Genomic DNA, 11656 nt, shown 5'->3' with positions numbered 1-11656 from the left:
CTCCCGCGGGCTCCCTTCTCTCTCCCTCATTCTCTCCCGGTCTGAGGGAAGGGCTCCTCTGCTTCTGTCTCCCCCTCATTCTCTCCCTGTCTGAGGGAAGGGCTCCTCCGCTTCTGTCTCCCGCGGGCTCTACTGTCCGTTTCTCACAGTCCCCGCCGCCCTTGCTGCTCCTTCACGGGCGGTTTCACTCCGTCTGAGGGGCAGCGTTTCTGCCCTTCCTCTGTGCGCATCGCAGTCGCTGTTTTTCCGTCTTCTCCCTCCATTACACTCTCCCGCCCTGCCTGCCGTCTGGGCCTGCCGGCTTTCTGCCTCTGTCGCCCCGCGCCCGGCGCCTCGCGCCCATAGTCTCCTGAGAGGCCAACCATCCCGCTCCGGCCGAGAGTCTCGCCGCACGCACCCTTTCCCGCCTTTTTTTCTGGCGCTCAGCACGCATGCGCACGCGCGGTGGCCCTGGATTGGAGGGACGTGGTCCGGCGTTCATGTGCCTAGCACCTCGTGACGTCACACTAGCTCTGCGATCCCTGATTGGTCACTGGCTCATCGCCTGCGGTAATAATAGCTGGGCGCAGGGCAATCAGGTCCCAAGAAGCGGGCCTTGATGTGGGGAAAGGAAGGACGGGAGCAGGCGCTGGGGGGCCGTGACTTGGTGGTGGTAGGCTCAAGTTGTGAATCAGAGCTATCGTTCCATTTCCACAGGCGGAAACGGGAGCTCCCAGAGGTGATGCTCCTCGTTCCAGGGCTGTCGGGGTTGCAGCGCCTCCCTAGCCCATAGCGCCCCCTCGTGGTGGAGGCGGGCATGTGCCGGGCACGGCGGCTGCGGAGACCGCTAGTCCAGCCTCCGGACCCCTCCCGTAGGGCAGGGCGGCAGCCAATGAGCAGAAATACACGCAGAACTACAAACTACCCCGGGGAAATGAAAAGACAGCCATGTGTGCAGCCTTATCAATAGGAAGTCTCAGGTTCTATTGGAGTGAAAAAAAAAAATGGGAAAACTCGGAGGTGCGTGCGGAGTGGGGAGGGGAGACACAGCAGGCATGCATTCTTAGCTTCAGGAGCAACGTAACCTTGGAAAAGTGACTTCGTCTTTTTGAGTCCGCTTTCCATTCATTCATTCATTCATTCATTTAGACGGAGCCTCGCTCTGTCATCCATGCTAGAGGGCAGTAGTGTGATCTCAGCTCACTTCAACTTCTGCCTCCCAGGTTCAAGTGACTCCTGCCTCAGCCTGAGTAGCTGGGGTTACAGGGTCCTGCCACCACACCCAGCTAATTTTTGTATTTTTAGTAGAGATGGGGTTTCACCATCTTGGCCAGGCTAGTCTTGAACTCCTGATCTCGTAATACACCCACCTCGGCCTCCCAAAGTCCTAGGATTACAGGCATGAGCCACCGTGCCCGGCCACCCGTTTCTTTCTCTGGAAAAAAAACAATGTGCCTCCACGGTTGTTGGAAAGACGGAAGGAGAGGTAGCCTACTCTGCTGGCCCTGCCTGACTCCAATTGTGGGTCATAGGAACTGTTGCTACATCCATTATTCAGATGGGGAAAAAAGTGAGGCTCAGAGAAGTTTAACTTAGGAGCCACGATTATAATCTGTTTCAAATGATTTCACACGTTTTGCTCCTTGGATTGGGAACCATGTATGCTGAAATAGAAGCACGAGTCTGGAGTCCGACACTCCTACCAGGTTCCAATCATGGTTCCAACCCAGATTAGAACTAGTTGGGTGACCTCAGGCCCCAATTCAGTGAGCAAAATGTGTGTGAAATCGTTTAAAACCGCAAAATATTGCTTGTTAGAGTTATTTGCTGAAAATGAACAACAGCTGCAGGATTCCAGAGAAGGAGCTAATATTTGTAGTACAGATATCAAGGAAACCTCACAGAGGAGATGGTATTATTTCACCAGCAGACACAAGGAGAAAAGGAATTCTCAGAGGAGCAAAGAGTGAGGGAAATTTGCATTGTCAGAAATTTTCACTGGTGTTATCAATCTCTGCTAGACTTTAAGCTCTATGAAAGATCTGCATCTGTTTCCATTGCTGCCATAACACATGACCACAAATTTAGTGGTTTAAAACAATGCAGACTTGGGCCGGGCGCGGTGGCTCAAGCCTGTAATCCCAGCACTTTGGGAGGCCGAGGCGGGTGGATCATGAGGTCAAGAGATCAAGACCATCCTGGTCGACATGGTGAAACCCCGTCTCTACTAAAAATACAAAAAATTAGCTGGGCATGGTGGCGCGTGCCTGTAATCCCAGCTACTCAGGAGGCTGAGGCAGGAGAATTGCCTGAACCCAGGAGATGGAGGTTGCGGTGAGCCGAGATTGCGCCATTGCACTCCAGCCTGGGTAACAAGAGCGAAACTCTGTCTCAAGAAAAAAAAAAAAAAAAAAAAAAAAAAAAAAACAATGCAGACTTATCATTGTGCAGTTTTGTAGGTCAGAAGTCAGACTTGATTAGTGGGCTAAGATCAAGGTGTCAGCAGGGCAGTTCCCTTTGGGAGGCTCTAGGGGAGATCCATTCCTCTGCCTTTTCCAGCTTCTAGAGACCACCTGCATTCCTTGGCTTGTGGCTCCATCCCCCATCATCAAAGCCAGCAACACTGCATCTCTCTGATCTTTCCTCTGCCTTCGTATCTTTCTCTCTCACTGTGGCTTGAAAGGTTCTCTGATTTTATTTATTTATTTATTTATTTTTGAGACAGAGTCTCGCTCTCTCACCCAGGCTGGAGTGCAGTGGTGCAATCTCGGCTCACTGCAGCCTCCACCACCCAGGTTCAAGTGATTCACATGCCTCAGCCTCCTGAGTAGCTGGTATTACAGGAATCCATCACACCTGGCTAATTTTTGTATTTTTAGTAGAGATGGGGTTTCACCATGTTGGCCAGGCTGGTCTCGAACTCCTGACCTCAGGTGATCCACCCACCTCGGTCACCCAAAGTGCTGGGATTACAGGCGTGAGCCATGGTGTCCAGCCAGTTCTCTGATTTTAAGGACTTAGATTGGGGCCACTTGGTTAATCCAGGATAATTTTCCCATTTTAAGGTCTAGACCCTTAATTACATCCACAAGGTCCCTTTTGCCATGTAAAGTAACATATTCACAGTTTCTGACTGGGGCATGTGCATCTTTGTCCTAGACACTAGGGATTCCAAACAGATCCAATATCTTGTCTATTATGGATTTGTCTGGAATCCCTAGTGTCTAGGACAATGCTTGAATCTCAGTAGGTAATTTTTACATTATTTGTTAAATGAATGAACGAATGGATGAGAGATTGCAGTGTAAGTCTAGAGACACAGAGGAGATAAGATGGGAGGCTTGTTGAGTTTGGATTTTTACAAAGCAGCACTTCTTCAGTCTTCCTGGATGATAGCATTTGGAGACAACGACATCAGTTCATGTGTCAAATGCCTACTATGTGACAGAGCATGTACTAACTACTGGGAGGTAGCGTTAAGGAACAAAGCAGGAAGAGGGGCAGGGCAGGCTGCGGGTTGCAATTTAAAATAGGAGGGACAGGCATGGTGGCTCATGCCTGTAATCCTAGCACTTGGGGAAGTTGAGGCAGGAGAATTGCTTGAACCCAGGCGGTGGAGGTTGCAGGGAGCCGAGATCACGCCACTGCACTCCAGCCTGGGCAGCAGAGTGAGACTCCGTCTCTAAACAAATAAATAAATAAATCAGGCAGACTGGATTAGGGCCTACTCAAATGGCCTCTTTTTACCTTACTTACCTTCGTAAAGGTCCTGTCTCCAAATACAGTTCCATTCTCTTGAGTAGCTGGGATTACAGGCACCTGCCACAATGCCCAGCTAATTTTTTGTATTTTTAGTAGAAATGGGGTTTCTGCATGTTGGCCAGGCTGGTCTTGAACTCCTCACCTCAAGTGGTCTGCCTGCCTCAGCCTCTCAAAGTGCTAGGATTACAGGCTTGAGCCACGGCGCCCGGCCCAAATGCCCTTATTTTTCGTGCTTGTTTAGTGACAGTTTCTGTTACTGGTAGCCAAGAGCATCTGAGCTGAACTGAGAAGGTCTCCACAAGGTCAGGGAGGGGCCGAAGTGCTGGTGCAGTTGAGGCGGGATGATGCCTGGACTGGGGCTGGGCCCAGGAGGAGAGAGAAGGGGAGTCACATTCAAAGGGAAGGTGAAGACTCAATCCTCTTCCCCATATCTCTCTAGGTGGCAGAGATGGTTACAAGCTTCCCTGGATGTGGGACACAGCTTCAGGAAGGGGCCTGGCTGAGGGGACCCCTACTTTAGGCAAACTAGGACCCACCGTTGGAGCTGGCATCACCAGAAGCCCAGGCAGTCCTCCAGCTCCGAGGGTTCATGGGGACACAGGTGAGGCATGTGGCTGGGGTGAGGGGACTGGGGCGGTATGTGTCGTGCGGCAAAGAGACAGATTCCAGGCTCCCCAGTGGAGCCCCAACTCTTACCCCAGAAAGACTCAGCAGAGATATATCCTAAAACAAGGGGTTATCGGCTGGGCATGGTGGCTCATGCCTGTAATCACAGCACTTTGAGAGGCCAAGTTGGGAGGATTGCTTAAGCTTGGGAGTTTGAGACCAGCCTGGGCAACACGGTGAACCCCCTCAAGACCTGAACATTAGCTGGGTGTGGGGGTACACACTTGTGGTCCCAGCTGCTTGGGAGGCTGAGGCAGGAAAATCCCTTGAGCCTGGGAGGTCAAGGCTATGGTGTGCCACTGCATTCCAGCCTGGATGCCAGAGCGAGACCTTATCTCAAACAAAAACAGAAACAGAACCAAGGGGTTATTATCTAGACCAGTGGTCCTCAACTAGGGCCAATTTTGGCAATATCCAAATATATTTTGGATTGTCATGGCAAGAAGCGGAGAGGCTGCCCATTGGCACCTAACTGGTAGAGGCCAGGGATGGAGTTAAACATCTCACAGTGCCCAGGACACATCCCCCATAACAACAAACCACCAGCCCTAAGTGACAATATCCCTGAGGTTGAGAAACCCCAACCTACATGGCATAAATCACTGTGACAAATAGGAAAATGATAGGAAGCCCTCGATGAGCAAACGGAAAAGATACAAACAGGCGATTCACAGAAAGGGAAACCCAAATGGCTGAGTATGTTTAGAAACACTCACACTCATCAGGAACCGAGAGTACAAATTCAAACAAGCATGGAAGAGAATTAGAAAGGTGGGCATGATCGTCCAAGGTGCCCCCTACAGCACCCGCAGAAGCCTCTTCCACCGGGCAGACAGGCCCCCAGAGTGCACTGTAGGAGCCATAGACTGGGAAGAGAGGCCGGGCGCTGTGGCTCACACCTGTAATCCCAGCCCTTTGGGAAGCCAAGATGGGCAGATCACTTGAGCCCAGGAGTTTGAGACCAGCCTGGGCACCATGGTGAAACCCCGTCTCTACCAAAAAATACAAAAATTAGCTGGGTGTGGTGGTGCACACCTGTAGCGCCAGCTATTGGAGAGGCTAAGGTGGGAGGATTGCTTGAGCCCAGGAGGCGGAGGTTGCAGTGAGTTGCAATCGCACCCCTGCACTCCAGCCTGGGTGGCAGAGCCAGACCCTGTCTGAAAAAAAAAAAGGAATTCCACACAATGGAATTCTGTGCAGCAGCTAACACCATGAGTAGACATATACACAGCAATATAGATAGGTATTAACAACATAATACTGAAGGAAAAAGTCAGAAACAGAATAATATTTCCAGCCGAATGACATCTGTAAAAGTTAAAAGCATAAACACAAAAATACATATACACAGTTATAAAACATGCTATATGTGAGCCAGACATGATGGCATGTGTCTGTAATCCCAGCTACTCAGGAGGCTAAGGTGGGAGGATCCTTTGAGCCCAGGAGTTGAGTCCAGCTCGGGTGACATAACAAGACCCTGTCTCTAAAAAAAAAAAAAAAAAAAAAAAAACAAAACAAAACAAAAAGAAATGTGCTGTGTTTTATAAGGACACACGCATGTTTAAGGCCAAGTGTCAAATACAGCAGTGGAGGGGCCTATAGAAGAGGGTGCTGAGGATAGAGACTGGGGATAAAGAGGATTGAAATTAAAGTCATGCAAGAGGGAACACTGCAGGGACTGCTGATTACAGGGTACTGAGGGGTATGATGAAGGTAGTTGTCTGCACCTTGGGTCTGAAAATTAAGAAGCATTACCATTCTAGGTATCTGAGCCCCTATAATATCTACGTAAGTGTAGAGTCTTGAGATAATAACAAAAAACATGTAACATTTATTAAACAAAATACACCATGTTAGGCACTATTCTAAGCAATATATATACATATCCTTTAATCCTCATAAGGTCTACATGAGCTTGGCCAGGCATGATGGCTCAGGCCTGTAATCCCAGCACTTTGGGAGGCAAAGGCAGGCAGATCACTTCAAGTCAGGAGTTTGAGACCAGCTTGGCCAACATAGTGAAACCCGTCTCTACTGCAAATACTACTAATAATAAAATTAGATGGGTGTGGTGGCAGGCGCCTGTAATCCCAGCTACTTGGGAGGCTGAGGCAGGAGAATTGCTTGAACCCGGAGGCAGAGGTTGCAGTGAGGTGAGATCACAACACTGCACTCCAGCCTTGGCAACAGAGGGAGACTCTGTCTGGAAAAAAAAAAAAAAAAAAAAGGAGAGAGAGAGATCTACATGAGACTGTCTCAAAGAAAGAAAGAGAGAGAGAGGAAGGAAGGAAGGAGAAAGAAAGAACAAAAGGAAGGAAGGAAGGAAGAAATTTACCTGAGCTCAATGATGTAGACCTATAATTTTGCCCATTTCTCAAATGAGTGAAATTGAGGCACAGATATCAATGACTCTGACATTAATAATTATGAGAGTGCTTATTCCATGCTAGACATTATGCTAAGTACTTTGCACAACCATGATCTCCCTGAGTCCTTTTGACAACTCTGCAAGGGAGATATGTTGGTCATCTATTATCTATAGGTGGGGAAGAAACTGAGATTTGATCAGTGAAGTAATTTGCCACAGTCACCCAGCTAGGAAGCCATGTAGCTGCGGTCTAAACTGGATTTATTTAACCACTTCTCCAATCCTGCAAGCAAAGGACAGTGTGGGGAAGGGATGCCCTGAAAGACCCTGCAGGAACGAGTGGAAATCTGTAGATCTGTGTGGTTCAATATGGTAGCTATGAACACAGGTGACTGTTTAAACTTAAATGAATCAACACTTTGAAAATGAAACATTCAGTTCCTCATTCACACTGGCCAAATTTCAAGGGCTCCATAGCCACATGTGGCCAGTGGCTACTGTATTGGCACTGTGGACCATAGCACATTCCCTCACTGAGGATGTGGTATTTAACTGCCTAGACTCTGTGTGCAAACAACTTGGGTTCAAGTCTTATCCCTGCAACTTGCAAACTGTGCCTGTGTGACCTTGGGCAAGTCATGTAGCCTCTTGCTCTAATTTCCTCCATCTGTAAAATGGGGATACAACTGGCACTCACTTAGAAGACAGTCCCAGAAGAGGGTGAGGCTCCTCCTGCTACTCAGGCCCAAAGCTTGAGGGGGTGCCCAAAACACCAAAATCAAGATACATAATATCATAATACAGTATTTTTAAAAATGAAAATTAATGGAAAAAAAAAAACCCATGATGAACTGAACACAGGATCCTATCCACCTCACTGGGATCACCCTAATCCTGGCCCTGTTGGATCCTGTCTTTGGTTAAAATGTTAACTTTGGTTAACTGTGGATATTTTGCATTAATTTTTGTTGTTTAAAAATATTGCATAAAAACGCTTGAGCACAGGAGTTCAAGATTACAGTGAGGTATGATCTTGCCGCCACACTCCAGCCTGGGCGATACAGCCAGACTTTAACTTAAAAAATAAAAAGTTCCATAAAGATATTTATCTTGATTACTAAAATTACTCTTCGGAGCCCTCTTGGGTCTCCCTGCCTCCCCCAGCTCCCCGCATCCCCCAGTCCCCCGCTGTCTCCGAATCCTCCTGTAGGCTGACGCTTCTGAGCACTCCCGCTTCCTCCCGCGTCCCAGCACCCCCTGCATCCCTCCCTCACCTCACCCTCCTGCACCCTCTCCTGTAACCCGCGTACCCCTCCACATTCCCTCGTCCTGAGCATCCGAGCATCCTCCAGCAGAGGAGGACGCCAGGTGGCGCCTGGAGACATCAGAGGAAGCGGGGAGGAGGGGCCCTAGGGCCGGGTAAAATCTGCTGGTGACCCATGACGTCTCGAGGCTCTGCGCCTTTCCATTGGTCGGCTCCTCGAGGGGCGGGGCGCGGCGTGGGGTGGGCGGAGCCGGCTGACCTCAGACCGTCCGTCTTTCCTTCTCCTCCTCCAGGTTCCCCGAGGAAACCGTGGCCCGAGGGCAGGCCGCCGCGGCCCACTGCTATCAGGACAGCGCCCCCCACCCCATCCACAGGCCCCTCCGCCTCTCCGGGACCCCCAGGCCCAGCGCTGACCTCTGACTCCAGTCTAGAGCTCACTTCCCGCTCAGCCTTAACGCCCGAGGCGACCTCTGACCCTGCGGACACTTCGCCCACCTCAGACCCAGCCTCCCGGACGAACCCCGACCTTATCTTGACAAGCCCCGACTTTGCTTTGTCCACCCCTGACTCCAATGTGGTTCCACCGCTGACCCCGGAGCTGTCACCCACGCCCCCACCCACCTTGCTCAAAGAGCTCACCTCTGACCCTTCTACACCGTTGGAGGTGACCAGCCTTTCCCCTACCTCAGAGCGGACCCCAGATTCTGACACAACTTCAGACTTGGGCACGACTCCATACCCCAGTACAGTCTCAGAATATTCCAGATCCCCAGACCCCTCCCCAAGCCCTCACTCCACTATTACCCCTGATCCCACCGTGACCCCTGGTCCCACCACGACCCCTCACCCTACCTTGACCTCTCACCCTACCATGACACCTCACTTCCCTACAACCACTCATCCCACCACAACCCCTCAACCCACCACCGTCATTCACTCCACCACGACTCCTGACCCCACGACAACCCCTCAACCCACCACCATCATTCACTCCACCACGACTCCTGACCCCACGACAACCCCTCAACCCTTCGCCACCATGCAGCCCACCACAACCCCTCAACCCACCACCACCACCACCACTCACTCCACCACGACCCCTCACCCCACCACCACTCCTGACCCCTCCTCAACCCCTACTGTCACTACTAAGTCCCTTCCAACCTCCGTGGGGACAGAACTCTCCTATCCCACTCCAGCACCAACAGTCAAGCCCAGTCTGCATCCTGAGTTGACCTTCACAGCACCTGCTCCTCACCCCTCCACATCCCAAATGCCCACCTTAGAGCCCTCTCCAGCCTTGGAGTCCAGGTCCTCCAGGTCCTCCACAGCCACAAGCATAGACCCACTGTTTACTGAGGACTTCAAGCCATCCAGAAGCCAGAGCCCCAGCCTAACCCCTCCACCTACCCATGCCCCACACTCAGCCTCTGACCTCACTGTGTCCCCTGACCACCACCTCTCCCCCATAGCTCACCCCTTGGATCAACCTCCTCTTGACCACCTCACCCTAGGGCCAACCCCTGGTCAGAGCCCGGGCCCCCATGACCCATGTGTGGCCCCAACACCACCTGTAAGGGTCATGGCTTGTGAGCCACCTGCCCTGGTGGAACTGGTGGCCGCTGTGAGGGACGTGGGTGGTCAGCTACAGAGGCTGACTCAGGTTGTGGAACAGGAGCGGCAGGAGCGCCAAGCCCTGCTGCTGGGGCTGACCCAGCTGGTAGAGGCTGCCCGGGGTCTGGGGCAGCTGGGTGAGGCCGTGAAGAGACTGGCAGAGATGACCTGGCCCCCCACCATGCCTGCACCGACCACCACTACCCCAGAGGCAGAGGAAAGGCCTCTGAGGGGAGATGTGTGACCCTCTCCAGGATTTGAGTGGTTTAAGACACTCCTGACAAAAAAAGAAAAAGAAAACCAAAGTATCTAATTAAAAACAAGGCATGAATGGTGTTTTTGGGGGAATCCTAGAGAGAGAGAATCACAAGCTGGATCTTGGTATGTGAATAGCCCAGGTGCCATGCAAGACGGTGTTGACGATGGTGATGATTGATGATGGTGTTGGTGATCCTGATGGCGATGATGATCATTGTGGTGATGATCATGATAATGGTAAGACGGTGGTGGTGGTGATGGTGATGATGATGAAGAGGAGGAAATAATGGTGATGATCATGAGGGAGTGGTCATGGTGATGAGGCAATGACCGTGATGATGGCGGTGGTGGTGATGGCGGTAATGTTGATGATGGTGGTGGTGGTGGTGATGGTCATGGTGAAGAGGCAATGATCATAATGATGATGGTGGTGGTGGTGATGTGATGATGATGATGATGGTGATAAGGGTGATCATGGTGGTGATGGTCACATTGACAGTGATGGCGGTAGTGGTGGTCATCATGATGGCAATGATGGTGTTAAAGGTGATCATGGTGGTGATGACAATGGAGGAAGGTCATGGTGATGAGGCAAGGATGGTCATGACGATGCTGGTGACTATGGTGGTAAAGATGATCATGGTACTGATGACCATGATGATGGTGGTGACAATGATGAAGCTTCATGTGAGCAAAAACTTGGCCTTGTTTGTAGATGTAAGCTCAGTTTCTAGGACAGAAGCTGATGCAGAGTACACACTCAATAACACATACCTTTTGAATGAAAGAGTGCATCATCATCAGCATGGCTAATATTTGTTGGGCACTTCCTATGTGTCAGGCTCTCTTTTAAGGGCTTTGCATGGATGATGATGTCATTTTGTCTTAACGGGTGCCTGCGAGGAGGGTACTGTTACCATAGCTCAGCAGATGAGGAGGTGAGCTTTGCAGCCCAGATTCCTGAGTTTGAGTCCTTGCTGAGAGTGAACATGAGTCAGTTACTTAACGTCTGGGTCTGGGCTTCTCCAACTATAAACAAGGGATAATAATAGTTCACACACCTCATGGGGTTGCTGTAATGATTGAAGTTAGTACCTAAGAGAGTGCTTACGACGGCTCTTGATAAGCACCTGTCAAGTGAGAGCAATTATTGTGTTTATCCCATTCTGCAGATCTGGGCACTGAGGCACAGAGAGGTTTGGTCGTGTGCCCCAGATCACTAAGGGAACATGTGGTGGGCCATGCTTGGCACGCAGGGCCCTTGCTCTTAAGAAAATATTCCAGTCTGGGTGTAGTGGCTCATGCCTGTAATCCCAGCACTTTGGGAGGCCAAGGTAGGTGGATCACAAGGTCAGGAGTTCAAGACCAGCCTGGCCAAGAAGGTGAAACTCCATCTTACTAAAAATACAAAAGTAAGTCGGGCATAGTGGCAGGTGCTTGTAATCCCAGCTACTCGGGAGGCTGGGGTGGGAGAATTGCTTGAACCCAGGAGGCAGAGGTCGCAGTGAGCTGAGATTGCGCCACTGTACTCTAGCCTGGGTGACAGAGCAAGACTCCATTAAAAAAAAAAAAAAAAAAATTCCAGCTGGGCACAGCGGCTCATGTCTGTAATCCCAGCACTTTGGGAGGGTGAGATGGGAGGATGGCTTGAGCCCGGGAGTTCCAGACCAGAAACATAGTGAGACCCCCGACTTTATTTAAAAAAAGTAAGAAAAAATAAAATATTCCACGGCTGTGTCAAA

The 11656-nt window shown here is 50.6% G+C and overlaps 1 protein-coding gene across 2 annotated transcripts in view; it reads left to right on the top strand.

The window, feature by feature from the left end:
• SSC5D (scavenger receptor cysteine rich family member with 5 domains) overlaps positions 1-9991 on the top strand; it is a 27843-nt gene extending 17852 nt beyond the window's left edge. For both annotated transcript variants that reach the window (XM_032263085.1, XM_032263084.1), the window contains 2 exons: positions 4181-4342; positions 8336-9991. In XM_032263085.1, coding sequence (XP_032118976.1) covers positions 4181-4342; positions 8336-9900 — 1727 coding nt within the window. In that variant the 3' untranslated portion in view covers positions 9901-9991. The remainder of the gene's footprint in view (positions 1-4180; positions 4343-8335) is intronic.
• The last annotated feature ends 1665 nt before the right edge of the window (positions 9992-11656 follow it).

This window comes from Sapajus apella, unplaced genomic scaffold, assembly GCF_009761245.1.
Source record: "Sapajus apella isolate SASKATOON/1434 unplaced genomic scaffold, GSC_monkey_1.0 scaffold135, whole genome shotgun sequence".
Lineage (NCBI taxonomy): Eukaryota > Metazoa > Chordata > Mammalia > Primates > Cebidae > Sapajus > Sapajus apella.
This window is presented reverse-complemented; position numbering and strand designations above follow the sequence as displayed.